Source organism: Podarcis pityusensis, assembly GCF_964106645.2.
Source record: "Podarcis pityusensis genome assembly, chromosome: 1".
In the NCBI taxonomy this organism is placed as follows: domain Eukaryota; kingdom Metazoa; phylum Chordata; class Lepidosauria; order Squamata; family Lacertidae; genus Podarcis; species Podarcis pityusensis.
Window position 1 is genome coordinate 85,495,830 of NC_138028.1, and position 21,771 is coordinate 85,517,600.

The following is a 21,771-nucleotide window of genomic DNA, read 5'->3' on the forward strand; positions in this document are numbered from 1 at the left end:
TGAAAAGAGGAGTGCTTTGCCCATAATATGCAACAGTGTTCAATCTTGGGTCCCCAGATGTTGTTGGACTTTATCCCTGACCTTTGGGTAGGCCTGCTTTGGATTATAGTCCAACAACATCTACGGACCCATGGCAGAAGAACAGAGGTTGGGCCTATGGATTGTTCTGCTGTGAGAATAATAGTTTAGATGGAATTTAGATGGAAATAACGGCATGGAAGTTAAGGTTTAAAAACCTCTTCTGTAGGTATTGCTGTTCCAGTCAAAACCAGAGCCCCATTTGCAATTATTTTCAAGTAAAACAAAAAAATATAGCAGGAGATCTGATCATGAATTTCCTGTGCCATATGTGGTCTAGCCCTCCAAGCTGCCAGCTGTTATTCCACTTGGATTCCTTGCAGCTGGAATCTTTATAGCTGTAAATGACAACAACTGGCTTCAAGGCATTTGCATCAGATCTCTTTGAAACACCCCTCTGACAGTTTACTCTGAATTGCATTTGTTTATTTTGAGTTTTTGTGATTTGCGCTAGTCTTTGCACAAACCAAAGCCAAATTGGCACAATCCAGTTTTGCTGAAACTAGTAGATAAGATGTCCTCCTGCACATGATACATTTCAGCCAATCTAAAATCTCAGTCATAACTTATGTTGTCTTATGTATTTATTTAATTTCCAAGATCTCTGTGGCCTCCAAGGCATCTCCCCTATATGATTAAAAACATATAGCACAGCTAAAATACATAAATGCATGCATAAATACAACTGAACATAAAATACATCAGTTGCAATTGCATAACAAGTAAAACAGCAATCCAAAAACAAAGCAAAAAATCAGATAAACAGAGGTAGCGACAGTTTAAGCAATTAAAATGAATGGGAAGCTTGTCTTCTTGTTTGCCTTGTCTGTACATTTTAATTTTTATTGCCCTTTAAAAATGTTTTTTCTATACTATAAAGGCTACAATTCATTGTGCATAAATAGATATAAACATACCTGCTGTTGTATAATATGTGTATGAGGCGTGACATGATTAAAGGATCTTTCCATTGCATTTCAGTTATTTACAAGGATTACCCAAGGAAGGCTTTTAATCTGAATCACTGTTACTAAAGCAGGAACTGTCACAATATTCTTCTGAGTAAAGGAGATTATGAACAGTTGGATTAAGCCTATGGATCCATTGCCTTGGCACCAACTGTGTTGAAAGATGGAACAAATCATCACAAGCTTCATATCTGTCACTCAGAGTTGTGTTTAAATACAGATATCCTGATGATTCTTCCATCCCAGCAATTTCTTGTGGTTATCACCACAACTTATTACCACAAGGTAGTCACTTCTGTGCTTTTCACATGTGACACTGGACAGAGGTTTTCTCTCACAGGTGTACCTGGTGTTTTTAAGTGGCATAACCTGTTCTGTCTGTGAAGTTAATGTTTCATTTTGCATAGGTTTCACACGCTGTGTCTCCCCAGCCCCACAGGTACATATCACCCCAGTGCCTGAGGCCAGGCGACTCCGAACACTCACAGCTGGCATGCCTCTACTCCTGGAGTGTGAAGTCTCTATACCTGACACCCCCATCAACTGGTTTAAAGAAGGGAATCCTGTGGCCTTGGATGATAGTCGCGTTGGTGTCCAAACCGAAGGCCGTATCCACAGGTTGTTGATTTCCTCTGTCTGCTCTTTGGACTCTGGGACATATACATGCGATGCAGGCGATGATGCTATCAGCTTCACTGTAACCGTGGATGGTGAGTGGAGGAAAAAGAAGTTGGCCTAGTTTTGAGGATCAACTAGTGTAAGTTCTACTTGGGTCACCAATGGAGCCATTGCTGTGGGCAAAAGGGTGTCATTGAGGTCTTTCCCTGACACCTGTGAACCCTCTGAGGCCACCCACACACTGTCACCTTGGCCATGGCGGGTTAGGATAGTTAACTATTCCTTCCTTGAAAAGCGAATTACATAGAGCTGAAGGAGGAAATTGGAAGACTGATACTCTTTCCCACTTCCTCTTCAACTCTATGTGCTTATCAAGGCTCAGATTAATTGTACGGGGTCACACTTTTACTAAGATCCCTTTGAAAACATAACTGTGTGTGTGCGCACCTTCTCTCTTTCTGTCTCAGGGCAAGGAGGAGGAATAGTCCAGGGGAGAGGAGGGAGAAGAGACCAGAATGGGTGGTACCCACAACATTTGCTCAACAACCTGAATGTGCCTATGGGCCTAAAAAGAGTTATGCAACCCTTGCTAGATTAAAGTCTTAGAATAAGGTCTAACCTATTAAAATAAAGGGGTCCCTTAAAATAAGGGGCACCTGTGAGATTTCTGCCATCCGGTCCCAGCAGGAGTTTGTCCTGCAGCCCAATCTTTTCCACCCCCAATTCAGAAAATGTGCTCCATCCTCTGAATATTTTCCACCTTTTCTGCCATTATAGTAACTCTTTGCTGTTGCAGAACCTCCTGTGAGGGTTGTTCACTCCAATGCTGAGGAGGCCCATACCTACCAGGTCACAGAGCGTGTGGTGCTAACCTGTGAGCTGTCCCACCCCAATGCTCCCGTGCGCTGGTACAAGGATGGGGAGGCAGTGAATGAAAGCGACAGCTTCTTACTGGAGAGTGAGGGCCCACACCACCACCTGGTCATTCCTGCAGCACAGGTGAAGGATGCAGGGGAATTTGTGTGTGACATAGGTGGAGATTCTGTGCTCTTCAACGTCACTGTTACAGGTCAGTAATTTCCCCCAAATGAAGGGCCACCACAATCCGAACATGCCCTCCCTGCTCAGTCCTTGATAGCTTGGTACAAAGAATCAGATAGATAACAACCTTTTTTTCTGGCTCAGATAAGGGGACAAATGACAAGTAGACTTGTGGCACTTAAAAACAATACAGGAATATATATCTGCATTCATAGGGAAAGGCCTGCTTCATCCAATGCATGGACAATGAAGATGGTGGATATCCATTTTTAATTCTGATTTTGATGAAATAGGCTCTTGTCTATCAAATCTCATGACAAAATTAAGTAGCTTGTCTTTAAGGTGCCACATGTTTCAGTTTGGGGTAGGGTTTTAATCTTTTTTCTACAGCAGACTACATAGCTCCTTTTTCTGAGGAGTAGGAACATTCTTCTCAGCCATCTGGACTCTGGCACCTAAGTTGCAGAAGATTTTACAACAGTGATGTAGCAGACCAGGAACAATAGCGCACAGAGGTGTGTCTGGCACTTTCATTATGTAGTTTTCATTGTATGCTGAAGATGCACCTCTTTGTCCTGGCCTGAGAGAGAGATATTTTCAGGAGACACACCCTATTATTGTGACTGTTGTTTTTATAAAGCCATTTTTAATACTGTGTTTTAAAATAGCTTTCTAATTCACCCTACAACTTTAAATGAAAGGAGGGTAAGAAATATTAATATTAATAATAATGTGATCTCTTGGGGCACTATTTGTCAGTCCTTCTCATGTCAAATAAATGAGGCCTCTCACCAAGAGAAACTCACTAAATAAGTTAAGCCAAGGAAGATGTAGGCTACATTAGTGTGCATGACTAAGGCTGAAAGTGGATCTTTTATTTTGAAAAAAACCTTGAAGTTCCTTTAACCAAAATGTTACAAAATAGTGAGCAAGCTTTTGAGTCCACAAGAAGTCTTAATCAGGCTGAATGTTAAGCGAAGCAGATGGTGTGTGTTATATGAGGGGGAAAATACATTTTTAAAATGTATAGTCTGAGAAGGGGCATAGCTGTGGGGTTATCGTGAAGAGCACTCACACTCTTGAATTAACCACTCCATCACTGTTTTATAAACTTGAAACGCTGAGCTTTTCTGAAATTGTCTACTGGTGCTTCATTGTTCCAAACACACAATTAGATTTTCAAAGGTTATTTCAAACACACCTCTCCCCTTTCGTTGTTTCTCAGCTAAGTTGCTGGTGTCACCATTCCAGAAAAAGAAAAGAAACCTGTTCAACAGCATTGTTGGCCCAAAAGCTTAGGAATGAAGCTTGAGTGAAGTACCGGTAGCTGCTGTGAATGACCTAAAGCACAGGATTTCAACCTTTTTGAGTCCATGACTCCCTTTACCAACTACATTCTTTCTGCGGCACCCCTGTGGGACTCAGGAGCCCAGTTATGTCACCCTGTTTGCCTGCAGAGCTGGCAGCTTCTCATACTTTTCAAACACCCTCCCTCGTTGAGAGAGGGAGACTTGCCCAGTGGCTTGGCAGTTTGAGTTTCATGGCAAAGTCAGAATCTGTATGTGGGCCATTCTGTGTCCAAGCCCTACATGTTAATGGCATTTATAATTTCTAAATTACTTTAACTGTTAGCTAAGTGAGCAAATTCCCATTCCATAACAACCCTGCAAGATTGGTCACTGTTATCTCTGTTGTGTGTAGATGGGAGAGCTGAAGTTGACAAACAGTGGCTTGCTCAAGGCCAAACAAAGAGTCTGTGGCAAAGGTGACATTTGAAATCCAAGTCTTCCAAATACAAATTCATCTTTCTTTCTTCTAAACCAGCTGACCTCTTAGTAATGGGAGATATGATGGCACAAGGTTCTGTCACTGAAAGCAGGCCTCCTTGTGCACCCTTCCTTTCCTCCAAGGTGATATGCATAGTTCTCCCCACTTTATCCTCGCAGCAACCTTGCGAGGCAGGTGAGACGGAGAGGCAGTGATGGCTCTCCCACGTCCCAGTGTAACACCCATCGTTCTGCCCGGACGCTGAGATCCAGCGCCGAGGGCCTTCTGGCGGTTCCCTCATTGCGAGAAGCAAAGCTACAGGGAACCAGGCAGAGGGCCTTCTCGGTAGTGGCGCCCGCTCTGTGGAATGCCCTCCCATCGGATGTCAAAGCGATAAACAACTACCTGACATTCAGAAGACATCTTAAGGCAGCCCTATTCAGGGAAGTTTTTAATGTGTGATATTTTAGTGTATTTTTGGTTTCTATGTAAGCCGCCCAGATTGGCTGGGGAAACCCAGCCAGATGGGCGGGGTACAAATAATAAATTATTATTATTATTATTATTATTATTATTATTAAGCTCACAGTTTTTTGAGTTCGTTTCCAATTCTAGAGTGGGGATGCAACAGGCTCTGGGGTAGTAATAGGCTTTTCATGGTGCAGTTCTCCCTCCCCTTCCCAGACCCTCCTGTAAGGATCCTGCACTCCAACGCTGAAGAGACCCATGCCTACCGAAACTCTGAACGTGTGGTGCTGGCCTGCCAGCTGTCCCGCCCTGATGCTCCCGTGCGCTGGTACAAGGATGGGGAAGAGGTGGAAGAAAGTGAGCGCCTCCTGCTGGAGAGTGAGGGCTCACACTGCCGCCTTGTCATTGCCTCTGCACAAATCCATGATACAGGGGAGTTTGTATGTGATGCAGGCGGTGACTCTGCCTTCTTCAACATCACCATCACAGGTGAGAGCTGTCCCCTGTCCTTCCCCACTTTTTATATATACATTACTTTTTATATATACATTTTATATATACATTACATAAATATACATTATTTATATCTTGCCTTCTTGACAGCCAAGGGGTGCTCAGGGAGGGAGAAGTGGTTGCTCAGGGAGGAAGAAGTGGTTACCATTTGAGGGAGAACTTGTCTCCCCCAGCACTGCTCCTTAAAGGTGCCCTGTGCAGCTCCTTTCCACCTCTGACATAGGAGGGCAAAGGGAGCCCCTCAGAAAGACTTGCAACATCCTGTGCAATCCTCCCCATGCTTTGCACCTCTGACATTGTGGGTGGAAAGGAGGGTTGCAGGAGGATTGCAGAGGGCTTTGCAAGCCTCCCCATGCTTCCCCTTTGCACCTCTGACATCAGTATACCTGAAGGAGCGTCTCCACCCCCATCGTTCAGTCCGGACACTGAGGTTCATCTCTGAAGATCTGGCAGTTCCCTCACTGCCAGAAGTGAGGTTACAGGGAACCAGGCAGAGGGCCTTCTCGGTAGTGGCACCCGCCCTGTGGAACGCCCTCCCATCATATGTCAAGGAAATAAAAAATTATCTGACTTTTAGAAGACATCTGAAGAAAACCCTGTATTGGGAAGTTTTATTCCATCCCCCAGCAATGCTGGAATCTCAACTAAAGCATCCAGCCACTGCATATAAACCTCCAAGGAAGGTGACACTTCTTTTTTGTCACAGAGCCACCTGTGCACGTTGTGTGCTCCAACGCGGAAGAAGATCATACCTATCAGATCTTGGAATGTGTGACATTGTCCTGTGAGTTGTCCCGTCCTGATGCCCCTGTGCTCTGGTACAAAGATGGGGAAGAGGTGGAAGAGAGTGAGGGACTTCGGCTAGAGAGTGAAGGATCCCATCACCGGCTGGTCATTGCCTCAGCTTGCGTACAGGACACAGGAGAGTTTGTGTGTGATGCAGGTGGCGACTCTGTTTTCTTCAGTATTACTGTTACAGGTCAGTGTGAGATTTGTTGTTTTTCCCCAGACATGCATTTTAAGGCCAATAATGGTCCTCAATCTTAAGGCTAGGGAGCCTTTCACTTCTAAAACTCAAGACAATGCAGTCTTTTTGTAACTTTTCATAGCCATGTTTGAGTTAAATGATACCAAAAGAGGATTCAGTCTGCCCCCTTTGTCATTAGCGATTGTTTCTGAGCATGTAGTTGAGAACTTCTTATTTATCTCTCTCCTTTGTAAGCATTCGTTATTTCTTCTGAACCTCTCTTCTCTGTGGCTGTTCCATGACACTTTCCTGCCCTGTACTGAATTTTTTTGAAGGTCTTTGCTGAATAGCTTTAATGCACGGAATTCAGCCACTTCAGATTCAGAACTCTTGAGTGAATATATCTTGTCATCTAGGGAGACTTCGCTTTGTTAATTATCAGTTCTCTTCAGTGCCCAAAAACTTGGTGGCTTTTGATACAGCAGACAAACATAGCTTCTCCTCCAAAACACTTTGTTGACAATTTCTCAGTTTTAAAGGCAATCTAGATTATATGTCCAGTATAGATTACAGAGTTGGCAAAGGGTTTGATGAGAACACGAGTTCTCCCAAAGAATCCTGGGAACTGTAGCTCTGAGAGGTAAACTACAGTTTACCTTCTTTTGAGGAAGCCGTGTGTGTTAAGTGTATGTACACAGCCTTGGTGTCCAACAATATCTGAAGGGCCCAGAGTCCCCCAGCCCTATTTTATATGGTTCTATTCTACTTCCCAAGATTTTGGTGTGGTGTTGGTGGAGAGGGCATGTTTCTTTCTACTGATCCCCATCTATAGAATGTCTCTTCTTGCCACAGAACCTCCTGTGAGGGTTCTTCGCTCCAATGCTGAGGAGGCCCATACCTACAAGGTTGCAGAGCAGGTGGTGCTGGCCTGTGAGCTGTCCCGCCCTGATGCTCCCGTGTGCTGGTACAAGGATGGGGAAGAGGTGGAAGAAAGTGATTGCCTCCTGCTGGAGAGTGATGGACCCCACCGACGGCTGATCATTCCTTCAGTGCAGATGAAGGACGCAGGGGAGTTTGTGTGCGATGCAGACAGTGATTCTGTTTTCTTCAACATCACGGTTACTGGTAAGAGAACTAATCAATTTATCTTCGTAGAGAGACGTCCCCTCCCAAACCCATGCCCTTTGCTCTTTTCTGTGCTGCAGTCCATGGTGCTTCAAAGGCCTCATTGGTGTACTTTGGTCAGAACCAACAGGGAGAGGAGCGTAACTGCCATGCTGCATAATTTGTACTTGGCCCATCTTGTTTTGTGCTGTGTTTATGAACAGTCATCAGACAGATGCCTGAAGGAAGTTCATGTTCACTGTTGATAGTATCTGGTGGTTAGAGGTCTACTGACTCCGAATAAACACAGGAGTTGCACTTTGGGCTGTTCTGAGTAGTAAGCCACTCTATCCTCATTTATTATCTAATCCTTTGACAAAACTTTATGTTGGTTGTCATCACAACATCCTGTGTCAGTCAGTATCATAAGCTGATTATACCTTGTGCAAAGAGGTTCTTTCCTTTGTTTGTCTGAAACCTCCCACTTCTTATCCATTTCAGTGGATTAGTTTACAGTATACATCTTGAGTGGGAGTGAATAATATTTTCCTATTCACTCTTTTTCATGCCGTTAGTGAATTCTGTTCAGAAGACATTGGTCTTTCTTCTTTTTAAGCTAAAAAAATAAATAAAATCAAACTACTTCATTTACAAGAAAGATACTTGATCTCCTGAATTCTTTTAGTTGCCTTTTTCTGCCATCATTTGCTCTGCTACTTCCAGAGGAGTAGCTGTGTTAGTCTGTTGCAGAAAAAACAACAAAGAATCTTGTGACACCTTAAAAACCAAAAAGTTATGGCACAAGTGTTTGTGAGCTACAGTCCGCTTCATCAGATTCATGAAGTGTAATCCTCAGGTGCAGATGTATGTATGTAGATACGTAGAGACGCACACACAGAGATTGTAAGAGGGGGATTTATAAGCAGTGAGGTCAGAGACAGATGAAATGCAAAAAGTACAGATAATGACAATTAGAGCTGAAATATATGCAAAATAAGCACAGTGACCCTTTACAAAGCAGTGATAGGTGATAATCAGGTTGACAGTGCTGAGTTAATTAACATCTGAAGTGGGAAGGGAAACAATTGAATAGAATTGATGGCCTTGATGAATTGTAATTCAGCAGTTTCAGGCTGGAGCCTCTCTTTGTAATTCATTCCTTCAAGTATGGCAATATTAAGATCAGTGCCAAATGTCAAGGGCAAATGGAGCTAAGCTTGGAGCTTTGAATTCAGACTGAGTCAATTTGAGAAAAAGGTCAGACCTATAGGCTTTATGGGGGCTCTGAAGATCCTAGGAGCTGCCTTCCAATAACCTAAGTGAGGAGCAGTGTCTGTTGTGAATTTCCACTTATGTTCAACCTTTAAATTTGCAAATATTTATAAATTCCAGTAAGCTTCCAGTGACCTCCTTAGAAAGGAAACAGAGCTTCAGCCAGTCCTCATTCACTGCACCCCTGAACCCTCTCAATCCAGGCATGCATAACTGTTATTATAAATGTGGGTTCATCACAGGTTTATATAAGGAAGTTGTGTTATTTGCTACTTTATTTTCAGGCACTTTCTCAAAAATTCCTAGCACGGCATTTGCCTTCCAAAAAACAAAAATATGGCAGCACGCTGAGATGACATTTTCAATAAGCTTTCCCTCTCTCTTTCGCATGCACTCTGCCCCCACACTTATGCTTCCCATGACACATTGGTTTCTCCTGCCCCCTTCACTTTGCTATCTGGTTCCTGATCCACTGCTTTTCACTTTGGTTAGAAAAAAAGACAACCTACCAAGCATCCTCCCCCAACCAGTGGTGTAGTGGTCTAAGGTCGGGCGGGGGGGGGGGCGGAGTGCTGGTGGTGGATGGATTTGAAGAAGTTCACTCTGCTTGTCATGTGATACTTTGAGTTCCAAGCACCCACTGAAGCAGGCAGACGGTCACAGGTCAGCACTTTACTGTTCAGTGGCTATCCAGCTATGAAGCAGGCAGTAGCTGACCAGTGAGACACAATGATTTCTCCCATTGGTGAAGACAACCCATAGTGTTTATACCTAATGCCAATCAGGTTGAGCTTATAACTTGTAATTGCTGCCTCCCATGTTGTTTTTGCTGCGTTTGCAGCACCAAAGTGACCTCCTCAGGGCGCAAGCCTGCGCAGTCTGTATGGAGGTCCTGGGCTGCCCAGATGACAAGACCACCACTCTCAGACTCACTGGTGTGATCCAAAGAAAAGCAATACATTTGGCACCAGCTTGGCTGCAGGAGTTGCCGGAAGGAGGCATACAAGACGCCATCCAACCACCTTAGGGACTCCTGTCCGGATTTGTATAGGGTTTACTCCTTAGCCTTTTCTTCTCCCAAAGATGTCCTGCAAGGCAGCAGGTACAGATTCTCCCTCAGGATTTACTCTGAAACCTTTCTGAATGAGTATAGCAGTGAGGCAGTGGAGGTTTAGGATCAGAGTTTTCCTTCTCCCAGATGGGCTACCTTCCCAGGTTGTTAACCCCACTATATTTCTGCAAGGGACGTGTGTGTTGCTGTGGTCTAAACCACAGAGCCTAGGGCTTGCTGATCGGAAGGTCGGCGGTTCAAATCCTCGTGACAGGGTGAGCTCCCATTGCTTGGTCCCTGTTCCTGCCAACCTAGCAGTTTGAAAGCATGTCAAAGTGCAAGTAGATAAATAGGTACCGCTCCGGCGGGAAGGTAAAAGGCGATTCCATGCGCTGCTCTGGTTCGCCAGAAGCGGCTTAGTCATGCTGGCCACATGACTCAGAAGCTGTATGCTGGCTCCCTCGGCCAATAAAGCGAGATGAGTGTCGCAACCCCAGAGTTGGTCACGACTGGACCTAATGGTCAGGGGTCTCTTTACCTTTGCCTTTACTATTTCTGCAGCAGGGTTCCTGCAGGGTCTCCAGTCTCCTAGAGCCACCCAATCAGCATGAAGGGACGGGGGGGGGGGCTTTTTAGCCACTTTGTGATCCAACATGAAACATTTAGGAACACTAAAAACACAAGGTGCTTCAGTTTCAGGAGAATGGTGTGCTGAAAGAAGATACTGAAGCACTCCAAATCATTTTCCATGTATGTATGCAGAAAATAGTAAATCTAACTAAAATGAAGACCTGCATTGATCATTGCAATGTATCTTTAATTATTATTATTGTATAATTATAAGATTATTGCCTAGTCTTAGAAAGTTGCATACCCTTAGCAGGGGCATAGCAGTGAGGGTATGTGGCTGTGACACATACCGTAACTGTGAAGGGACCTTGCACTTCTGATTTTGCTACTACACTACTGCCCCCAGCAGTCTCCAAATCTGCTTCTAATTCCTGAAACTTCTTTCTCTCTCTCTCTCTCTCACACTCACACACACACGCACCCTGTAGAGCCACCTGTGCAGATTCTGCACTCCAACGCAGATGCGTCCCATTCTTACCAGGCCTCCGAACGTGTGGTGCTGTCCTGTGTGCTGTCCTGCTCCAGTGCCCCTGTCCGCTGGTACAAGGATGGGGAGGAAGTGGAAGAGGGAGAGCGCTTGCTGCTGGAGAACGAAGGGCCCCTCCGACGACTTGTCCTTGCCTCAGCCCAGGTGCAAGATTCAGGCGAGTTTGTGTGCGACACTGGGACTGATTCTGCCTTCTTTGTGGTTACAGTTGCAGGTTAGTAAATGTACAGTGGCGCCTTCCTTGGGACTCTTCCCCTGACCACTCTAATACATGGCATATATGTCCTCAGAGTCCCACTTTGAAGCCCATTCCTAAGCTTCTGTCAGAGTAGACAATACTGAGCTGGATTAGGGGTGGGAAACTGGATTTAGACAACAGGCCAGATTCTGATGTCCCCACACTCTCCATGGGCCACTTTGGCAGGTGGTCAGCCCCACCCGCCTGCCAATCACCTGATGTCAGCATGCCATCAGGTGAAATATTTCACTTTGCACACCAGCTTAAATTCACTGTTGGAGCTAATCCCTGCAGGCTGGCATTTGGCACTGAATTTAAATTCATCACCAGTAAATGTAAGCTCCAGTTGCAGCAGGGACTGACTCTGCTTGAGAATTTAGAAGGCACTGAAGGGAAGCCCCACTTGCAGTGGAACAACTGGGAGCTGGCTTTAAGGCTCCCAATTGTTCCTTAGTAGCCTCAGTTTTACCCGCGGATGTCACCTGTGGGAGGGAGGGTGTGGCTGGGGGAAAATAAGGACTCCTGCCAGGCCTACTTTGGCTGGCAGGCTGAAGGTTCCCCAAGCTGAGCTAGACCTACAAGTTGCGTGACCTGGTATAAGATAGCATCCTATGTTCCAAGGGCATGGGCACCTGAGCTCAAATTCCAGGGATCACTTTTGCATTTAGCTTCTATAATCTGTATTGCACTTCACTGTGGAGCCATATGGCAGAGATAATGCCAGTTTGAGCTTTTCCTGTGCTACGTCCTGAAAAAAACTCTAAGAAAGTTGCCTTATATTGAGCAAGACAACCTGTCCATCTAGCTCAGTGTTGCCTACACTGATTGGCAGCAGCTGTCCAGGGTTTGACACGTTTTTTTCTCAAGCCCTACCTGGACACACTGGCGATTGAACCTAGGATGTGAAACGTATGCTCCACAACAGAGCTATATGGGTTCAGTGGTTAGAGCAGAAGCTGGTGAATGAAGCCAGCTAGAGCTGCACCCAGCGGGTGCTTTCGAAAGTGGAAGTTGACAGGCCTGGATTCAGATTTCTGTTAATTGATTTATGTATTGGAAAGGGTGGGGAGGAGACAGAAGTCAACTCTTGTTCCCCCATGGGCCACCCCTGAGCCTTAGAGGCAAGCAGAGATATTTAAATGATATTTACTAAGAAGTTTAAATGAAAGTACAATATGTAATTGAATATATATTGAAAGAGGAATAGATGTTCATGAGAAAATGAAATTAAGAAATGCTGAAAATAACAAAAAGCAATACAGTTTGTATATATTGTCTTTCCTACCATATCTGAGTGGGCTCAGAGAGGGTTACAAGATACCCAGAGAAATGAACAGAAATGTCTCTCCTAGATTCCAATCCAACACTTGGTTTTGCTACACAACACGGATCCTGTGCCATGCTGCACATTTGCATCATATGGGAGTGTCTGGCTTTAGTTAGGAGGGGCTGTGCCAGCCCTTGCTTTTCCCAAAGCCAAACCATGGTGCTGAGCCCTATGAGCCCTACTGCAGCTTCTGTGCTCAGGCTAAGCCCTTCCCAGCTCTAGAGCCAGGGGCTGCAGTAGCTGTGGAGATCCTGTCATGACTTTGTGGGCCAAAGGTATGTGTCTGTGGGCTTGCTTCTCATGCTTAAGCCCCTGATCTTTGTGGAGGTGTGTCTTGGCCATAGGGAAGGGAAGGGCAAGCTTTTTCCAGCCTAAGGGCCACACTCCTTTCTAAGTAACATACAGGGGGCCACATGCCAGTGGTGTACAGAAGGAAAAGTGGGCAGAACAGCGAATACAAAATTCACCTTTGTTCAGTAAGCTGGTTTCTGCACACATTCACAGGACTCTCTTTGTCCTCCATCCAGAGAAGCAAGAGGCATTATCCGAATTCTCAAGGTTGCAGTCCCAGCCAGGCAAAAACATTTGAGAAGGATGCAGAGCAGCACCAGTGAAGGGTGTGGTAGCCTGGGAAGAGGCTGTGTAGCTGGGGAGAACCCTGAGAGGCAGGTGGAGAGACCAGAGAGCAACATTTGGCTCTTGGGCTTGAGGTGGGGAACCTCACCCCTGGCTTAGAGGATGGCCGCAGCAAGCCAGTCTCCAGCTTTGACTGCATCATGACCCAATGGGTGGAGTACTCATTGCAGCTTTGGGGATCCAGTGGAGATCCATGCAACTAAAAGTGCTGTTGTCTGGCACAATGTGGGAGGTGAGGTGGGAAGGGAGCATATGGCAGGCCAGCCTTTATCTTCCATTTTCACCCTAAATCCTGGCTCCAGAGGCTGAGGGCTTATAGCTCTACACTTCTCTCCCTTATCAGCATTTGCTGGCATCATGAAAGCAACATGGCCTTCACCCCCTTGTGATTTCTGCAGGTTTGGGTAGAGGCAGGGTTTCCCCCCATCCCCACCCAACAAACCAAGATTTTGCTCCATCCCTCCTGACTCATCACAGACCCTCACACTCCTATCCTCTTCCTCTGCTGTTTTGCTGCCCAGCAAACCTGCCCACTAGCTGCCTACTAGAGCAGTGGTTTTCACACTTGAAAATTTTGCCCGTCTGTATTTATTCAAGATACTAGTCCAGATTCAACTAAATTGTTATGTTAGCAGAAGCCAATGGAAGGCTCCTATTAGTGCAATAGGATCTTCCTCCATCAACGCGCCCCCCCCCCCGTGCTCCCCCACTCCTTCCTCATGTGTTCCCTCCCTCCCCACATCCACTCAGCAGGGTCAGGAGATCCCCTAGAACAGCATGAGAGGGGAAGAGATGGGAGATAGTTCTGCCCGGCAGGCGGAAATGCTTCCACTGACAGTAGTGTTTACCCAGCAACTTTATGGACCCCTGTGGGAATCCATCCTCCTCCAAATCTGTTGGATGAGGCTAGCCATGCACTGGAAACATTAACAGGGCTACAGTGGCCCACTGATTGATGATGTCCTTCTCTCTCCCGCCCACCTAATGCTCTCTGCAATTTTTCACAGTTTCCAGCATTATTATATACGCACTTTCACCCACATATATTTTATATAATGAATATATGCAGTAAACAACCAATAGCTATAATAAACAATAAAAGCAAAATCTAAAATAATGATCAAAGCAAATTCTTTCCCAATGGGCGATCAAGTCAGAGAAGAGAATTACGGCTCACCTAAAAGTTACTATCGCTGGTTGTAAATTGAATTACCTTCTGCATACCCCTCTGAATATCAATTCTTCATTCAATACCGATTCAATTACATATTGTGCTTTCATTTTAACTTCTCAGTAAAGTTAATTTAAACTTCTTTGGTTGTCTGTCAGATTCACAGGCACTCCAATAAGCTCCTCATCAGGGAACTGGAGTTCAGCTCTGGATCTTTTCCAAGGCACAATTCAGAGAAAAGTCTTGGTTCAACATTACAAATTGCTGTAACTTGAGACACATCCCACTCAACTGCACCTCTGGTATAAGTTGAGCCTGTTGAAACAGGGGAAGAGAAAAAGACAAGAGTAACATACAGAGTTCACTTCCTGCTCCCTGTTTGAAAGCCACTATTTGAGAAGCAGAACTATGATGGAGGAAGTTGCTTGCCCACACATGAGTCCAGAGTAATATCTTGTTTGTCTGCCATTGGTTGCCATACAAATGGTTACACTCAGTTGAAAATGGGAAGTGCCAATTAAAGTGCCAGGGGGCTGGGACCCCTTGGAAAGCTTTCTGTTTCACCTGTGCTCATAACCAGGGCTCTGTTTTGAACTCTAGGAAGCAGGAAAACAATGTGCCTCTGAGCATGTGCAAAGTGTCTCCCTGCACCCACATCTCTGAGCAATTACCAGGCCCTTTCATTTGGCATTGCAGGTCAGAGGATATGACATTTAGTTATTCTTGAGCCCACCTCTCCTTTCAGAAACTGAGCCCTTTCTATAAATTAAAGGGGCAACTGAGATAGGATATTTTGTTCCATAGCACAGATTCCCTGTAGGTCAATTTGAGATCATGTGTCCTCCTTCCTGTGGCCACAGGAGCACAAAGGTGCTCCACCCATTCACAATGTCTCTCTTCAGCTCCCAAGGTGCACATCGCTCCAGTGTCAGAGGCCCAGTGTCTCCAGACAATCCTGACTGGGATGCCTCTCCTCCTGGAGTGTGAAGTCTCTGCCTCTGATGCTACTGTCCAGTGGTTCAAGGATGGAAATCCTGTGGACCATGACATCTTCACGTTGCAATCAGAGGGCTGCATTCGGAGGCTGTTGGTTCATTCAGCCTGCCCCCTGGATTCTGGGACGTATACATGTGACACAGCTGATGACACTGTGGACTTCACTGTGATGGTGGATGGTGAGTTGAGTCAAAGAAATGTCAAAGGAGTGCATGAGGCAAGCCCTAAACCAGTAGTCTTCAGCTTTCCCAAACCTGAGATGCATTTTTAACTCATATGGACCCATTTATCCATCCCCCCCCCCCTTTTTAACATCTAGTTGTATGGTGGTGCAACATACCTTATGTTAGCTCATGACCTCTTTTAGGGTCGCAACCCACCAGTTGGAGATCAAAAATGCTATTAGACCTAAAGTGCTGTTCCTGGCTGAAAAAACTCAGGAGCTGGTGACAACTTCTCAGAACAGCTGCCCAGTCGCTCCCTTCATTGCCCTTTTAGGACCTGAACCAAGTTTATCTACTTGAGGCCACCCATATCTCTGCCTTTCTTCATGCTCTCGTTATTTCATTGTCGTTTTTGTGTAATTTATAGGTGCCATACCTAACTGATTGTTAATAACCTCAGTAGCACCAGTCTCCTCTAAAACGGCAGGCATGCTGCAAGCACCAGGATCCCTGCTTCCCACCTGTACCTCATCCAAGAGGTCCCTTTCACTATCTTCTGCTCCACTGAAATGCACAGCACTGAGCCTCCTGTTCCATTGCTCCCCCAACAACTCACATAAGAAATGATGCCCTCACTCTCTATTCCATGCTTTTATGACATTTCTATGCTATGGTGGTATTTTGATGGAGATCCAGTGTGGTGTAGTGGCTAAGACCTGGTACAACAAGGTTCAAATTTCCAATCAACCATGTTTCTCCCTGGGTGATCTTGGGCCAATCACCGTCTCTCAGCCTAACCAACCTCACAAGGTTGATATGAGGATAGGATGGAGGGGAGGGACCACCTTGGAGAAAAGATGGGATATGAATGCAATAATAAATAAATAAATTTCTCCCCTGCAGAGCTACCTGTCCGAGTTCTGCACTCCAATGCAGATGCAGCCCATGCCTATCGGGTCTCAGAGCGTGTAGTGCTGGATTGTGAGTTGTCCTGCTCTGATGCTATTGTATGCTGGTACAAGGATGGAGAGGAGGTGGAGGAAAAGGATGGCCTCCTGTTGGAGAGCGAAGGGCCTCATCGCCGTCTGGTTATTATTGCGGCCCAGGTTCAGGACACAGGGGAGTTTGCATGTGGCACTGGGGGCGACACTGTCTTCTTCAATGTCAGTGTCACAGGTAAGTAAGTCTCCAGGGTTCAGTCCCAGTGATCTTGTGCCCAAATTCACCCTTCCTTTTTGACTTGGGTATGGATTTCTGTCTCTTGCTACTAACCATGATGTTCGTTCTTCGCTAATTAGAGGAAGCCATATTTGAGATTTCTGGTTCCTATCCTTTCTGTTCTGTCTCAGAGCTTCCTAGAATTAAGTGGCTCTAAGTCATCTCACACAGGGGATGAAGCCTCATATATTCCTACATTTGTCTTGTAGAGCCACCCGTGCAGATTTTGCACCCAGTGGAGCGTTCACTAGAGAAGCATATACAGGCATTTGAGTGCTTGGAGCTGAGCTGCGAGGTGTCCATTCCCAATGCCCCTGTGCGCTGGTTCAAGGACGGCCTGGAAGTGGATGAGACAAACAACTTGTTGCTTCAAATGGAAGGTGCTGAGCGTCGCCTAGTTGTCCTGCAGGCGAGTGCTGAAGATGCTGGTGAATACATCTGCGAGACCAAGGATGAGTCTGTTTCCTTTGATGTTAGAGTTTCAGGTGAGCACTCTGATCTTGAACCTGCAGTTCTGAGAAGAAGTAGGAGAAAAAGCATCCAAAGCCCTAACCCAGTTCCAACTTTAAACCAGCGCAGAAACTTAAATTCTAAGCACCCCATTCCCAACACAGCCCAGACTGAGTTCCAACAGGCTAATCTGTAAATGAAGCCTTTCCTGTTCTAGTCCAGGGATGGGGAACCTGTGGCCTCTGACATTAGCCATGCTAGTGGATTCCCAACAGCAGGTGAAGGGTCACTTGTTATTCGCCCTGGTCTAGTCCCAGCCATAAATCTGGGTTTATATATTAGTGTATAGATTTGGGCACAGAATTATTATTAAAGCACTCACAATGTATATTATACCCATAAAATCTCTGGAAACGGAATTAATGCCAGGGACAAATGGAATAGTACAAGAGACACAGAGGTGCCATTACGCTGTGTCTCTTTATACCCTTTCTTATAAGGTGATCCAAAGAAAGTTTCATTGTGCTGTGGGTCTTCCATCCCCATCAGACAATGTCTGGCCTTCACAAACATATATGCCCTTTTATATTTTAGCAGGGGCTCATCCCTCTTCAGTACAGTGCAATTGGAACTTATTATTGGAAGTACCTACACTGATGCAGGTGGCGCTGTGGGTTAAACCACAGAGCCTAGGGCTTGCCGATTGGAAGGTCGGCCGTTCGAATCCCTGCGACAGGGTGAGCTCCCGTTGCTTGGTCCCTGCTCCTGCCAACCTAGCAGTTTGAAAGCACATCAAAGTACAAGAAGATAAATAGGTACCGCTCTGGCGGGAAGGTAAACAGCGTTTCCGTGCGCTGCTCTGGTTCGCCAGAAGTGGCTTAGTCATGCTGGCCACATGACCCGGAAGCTGTACGCCGGCTCCCTCAGCCAATAAAGCGAGATGAGCGCCGCAACCCCAGAGTCGGCCATGACTGGACCTAATGGTCAGGGGTCCCTTTACCTTTGCCTTTACATTGACGCCCAGAAATGTTCAGCAAGCATGATGCCAACTTAATCTACACCAGCAGATTATTAAAGTATTCTCTAATGAGAACATAAGAGGCCTGCTGGATCAGACCAAAGGCCCTTTTAGTCTGGCATCCTGTCCTCGCAGTGGCCAACCAGATGCCTGTGGGGAGCCCCACAAATCAGGCATGTGTGCAACAGGACTCTCCCTGCTTGGGATTCCCAGAGACTGGGATTCAGAGACATCCTGTCTCTGGCACTGGAGGTAGTACACAGCCATCGTGACAAATAGCCTTATCCTAAACACTTCTTAAAGCTGCCCAAGTTGGTGGCCATTACAGTACTACATTTTCTGGTAGCGAATTGCATAGTTTAATTACATGAAGAAGTATTTAGTTTTGACTGTCCTCCTGAATCTTCCAATGATCAGCTTCCCTGGATCACCCTAGGTTCTAGTCTGAGAAGGAGAAAAACTTCTCTGTCCGCTTTTTCCACACCATGCATAATTGTATGTACTTCTGTCATGTCCCCCTTTCTCACCTTTTTTCCGAACTACAAAGCCCTAGACACTGTACCTTTTACTTTATAGATAAATTTATTGTGCTCTTGCAGGCAAACCCTGAGAGAGCTCAAATAATCAATACAAAGGAGGGATTGTCATTCCGTGCATGCATGTTATGTGTTCGCCATAAGATCCCATCTCTTAGGGATTGGACTCCATAGTGCTAGTGGTGGTTTGGGAATCCCCACTGGCCAAAATTCACAGGGTCAATAAAATAATAACTCTTATTTAGACCAACATTTGTTTACAATGCATTGTATGAGCTTTTGCTGGCCAAAGCTTAGGCTTTGCATACTGTGGAAATGCCAGAGCTTTGCTAAATGTGTTTCTAAGGAAGCAATAAATAAATAGGCCATCTACCTAAATAGGGAATCTCCCTTGTCGTTTGGGGATCCAACAATGCTATTTGCATGAGTGCATCCTTCTATGGCTGCACTTCAAACAGCTCTCAAACATTTATTCTGACCAGTATATAAATTTGGCAAAACCTGTAGAAGGAGTTGAATGCTGCACAGAGGACTCCAGCTACAAATGTTTGGGCGTAAGCTGCTAGCATAGTGCTGCAGCAAAAAGGCCTGATACCACCCCCAGGTGTATTTGTGGGAACCTCTCTTAACCGTACAGACACCCTCCAGCATTGCTTTGAGTTCTAGCAGCCCTTTTAAAAGTATGGCTTTAAAATAATTCCTGGAGAGGGAAGTTGGAGAACTGTTGGAATGACCTATGTTTGGGGAAGTCAGGCCAAACTCTATGTGATACTCAGTTACACGTAGGGTTTCCTCAGTGTTTCTCCCACATGCCCCTCCAGTGAAAAATTTGTGGGTGTGGCCCAGCAACAGCAGTGTTGCCTGTGGCCGCTTCATATCTGGGCTGCCTGCCCTCTCCTTCCAGAGCCCCCTGTGAAGATCGTGCAGCCCCGCAGGACTCCCTCTGTCCTGAAGGCCTCAACGGGGGAGACAGTGACCCTGACCTGTGTGCTCTCTCATGGGAATGCGCCAGTCCGCTGGGTTAAGGACGGTGTCACGCTTGAGGCTAACAGCGGCCTCATCCTGGAGGAAGAGGGTGCCCGGCGGTGTCTGGTCATCCCTGCAGCTGGCCCAGAGCATTCTGGGAAGTACACCTGCAACGCTGTTGATGATACCATGGCCTTCGCCGTCCAGGTGTCTGGTGAGTGCAGTGCTCAGGGACCCTGGTAGCACCAGGGAAGGGAGCTGAGATAAGAGTGTGGGTGGGTGGTAGTTTGGGCAAGGGGGTGTTGGAATTCCAAGCCAATGTTGCTGGGATGGATTTCATGTACTGATCCATTCCAGACCCCAGACACTCTCATTGTGGGCCACGTTCCTTGCACTGCCTTCTGTACAGAGCAAAGTTGTCCTGGAGCTTATTAATGAGGACTGGCTGTACATTCCCCAGAGCCGGTGCTCTGGGCATCAGCATGACTTTATCTCCTAAATCCAGACAGGTTCTAATTTGGTAATGAAAGCAGAGGCATAACAGTATTATTTCCTAAAGAACTGAGCCTGCAATCTCGTCTTGTATGACTTTGGTAGCATTCTTTGCCAGTAGACTCATAACAAACACCCCTGACCATTAAAGTCTACGGGAAGTGTTTGCTCTAAACATTGGCTTTTTGTGATCTTCTGCCCTGGATTTCTGGTTCCTTGGCTTGCGTAGAAGTGTGCACTGGCTTTTCTTTGTGTTTTCTGCATTCTTGTACCGCTTGATGCCTTTGTTCCCTCTACTATGTTTGCACATCATTCATTGTCCAGAGAGAGCTTGTGCATGTTGTTCTGAGCATGAGTTCGTAAGCACTCCACGTACTACAAATGCAACCCTATCATTAGTGGCAGATTTTGGGTTATTGCTAATCACAAGTTATTTGTTACATGCAAGATCAAAACGAACAAACCAAAACCCATGCAGCCAGCTATACAGTAAATAATAATACGGTACATTTAAAAAGCCAGGGCAAATAAGAAGAACATGTTAACCTGGAGCCAAAATATAAAATACAATGTAGGAGTTTCAAAGCTGGAGCACCACCAGCAAAAAGGCTCCTCTTCTTCAGGGATATGGGTCCCCCCCTTCTGTTACTATGGGGAGCACCATTTGCATTTCCTACACCTGGCACAAAAGTGACTTGTGCTGCCCTTTTCTTTCTCTGAGGCTCCAGAGATGGCCACAACCGGAGACATGCATGTTGTGTGTGGTGAGGTGAGGATTTAGGCTTTGGAGACTTGGGGTTTGAAGTTGGCTTCACACTCAAGGCTAGAGACCCAAAACCACAAATGTCAGGTTCATGGAGTTCTGTGTACAGAAACAATGTGTTCCATCTCATACATATTGATTTGAAAATATTCTTCCTCATGCACACAAGATCCCCTCTTGCTCCATCATCACCATCAGCTTATTTAAAGCATGTGCAGAGCAGTGGTGAGATCACTTTGATGAATGGAAGAAACTTATTTTTCCTTGATATGCTCGCTTGCCAAAATAAATGCCCTAGAACTCAATTTTTTAAATGGACAACCCACAAAAATGTAGCTGAACTGAATAAAAATGCTCTCTGGTTCCCTGGAACATTGTAGATAGGAGGGTTTTAATATGGCCCACATACCAAGGTTTCTCCTACCCAGTCCAAAGAACTGCTGTGTTGGGTTGGGAGGGGATTTGAAACCCTGCTTCTTCCTGATACCAGTTCAGATCTATTGCAGTTCCTGAGTGGACCATTTCTTTTGCTTTAACTGTCTGGTTTTAAGGATTGCCACAGTATTTTACCAACAGAGGTTGTATGCCTATAGCAGTGGAATGGCAGGCTGAAACCAACAGGTGAAGTTTTTCTTGTTATGTAGCTGCAGTGATAAGAAATGCTGTGGCCGTTGAAGGCCATTGCAAAAGTAGCAATCCTGTCTAGGTTGCTTTATTGAGCTACTCTTTACATGCAGTTATCTTTTGGTGTGAGACATGTTCTCTGATTGTGATGCACTCTCTTAGTCTTAGTTATGTAAAAGGTTAAAACTGCAGGGGAAGATGTTGCTAT

The 21,771-nt window shown here is 45.6% G+C and overlaps 1 protein-coding gene across 7 annotated transcripts in view; it reads left to right on the plus strand.

Annotated features, from left to right (window-relative positions):
• OBSL1 (obscurin like cytoskeletal adaptor 1) overlaps positions 1 to 21,771 on the plus strand; it is a 63,830-nt gene that overhangs the window by 13,249 nt on the left and 28,810 nt on the right. For 5 of the 7 annotated variants that reach the window (XM_081000968.1, XM_081000965.1, XM_081000966.1 and 2 more), the window contains 10 exons: positions 1,478 to 1,756; positions 2,461 to 2,733; positions 5,157 to 5,429; positions 6,160 to 6,432; positions 7,273 to 7,545; positions 10,906 to 11,178; positions 15,239 to 15,511; positions 16,400 to 16,672; positions 16,924 to 17,199; positions 19,623 to 19,898. In XM_081000968.1, the coding sequence (XP_080857094.1) occupies positions 1,478 to 1,756; positions 2,461 to 2,733; positions 5,157 to 5,429; positions 6,160 to 6,432; positions 7,273 to 7,545; positions 10,906 to 11,178; positions 15,239 to 15,511; positions 16,400 to 16,672; positions 16,924 to 17,199; positions 19,623 to 19,898 (2,742 nt within the window). The remainder of the gene's footprint in view (positions 1 to 1,477; positions 1,757 to 2,460; positions 2,734 to 5,156; positions 5,430 to 6,159; positions 6,433 to 7,272; positions 7,546 to 10,905; positions 11,179 to 15,238; positions 15,512 to 16,399; positions 16,673 to 16,923; positions 17,200 to 19,622; positions 19,899 to 21,771) is intronic. The other 2 variants (XM_081000969.1, XM_081000967.1) reach the window with 2 other exon arrangements.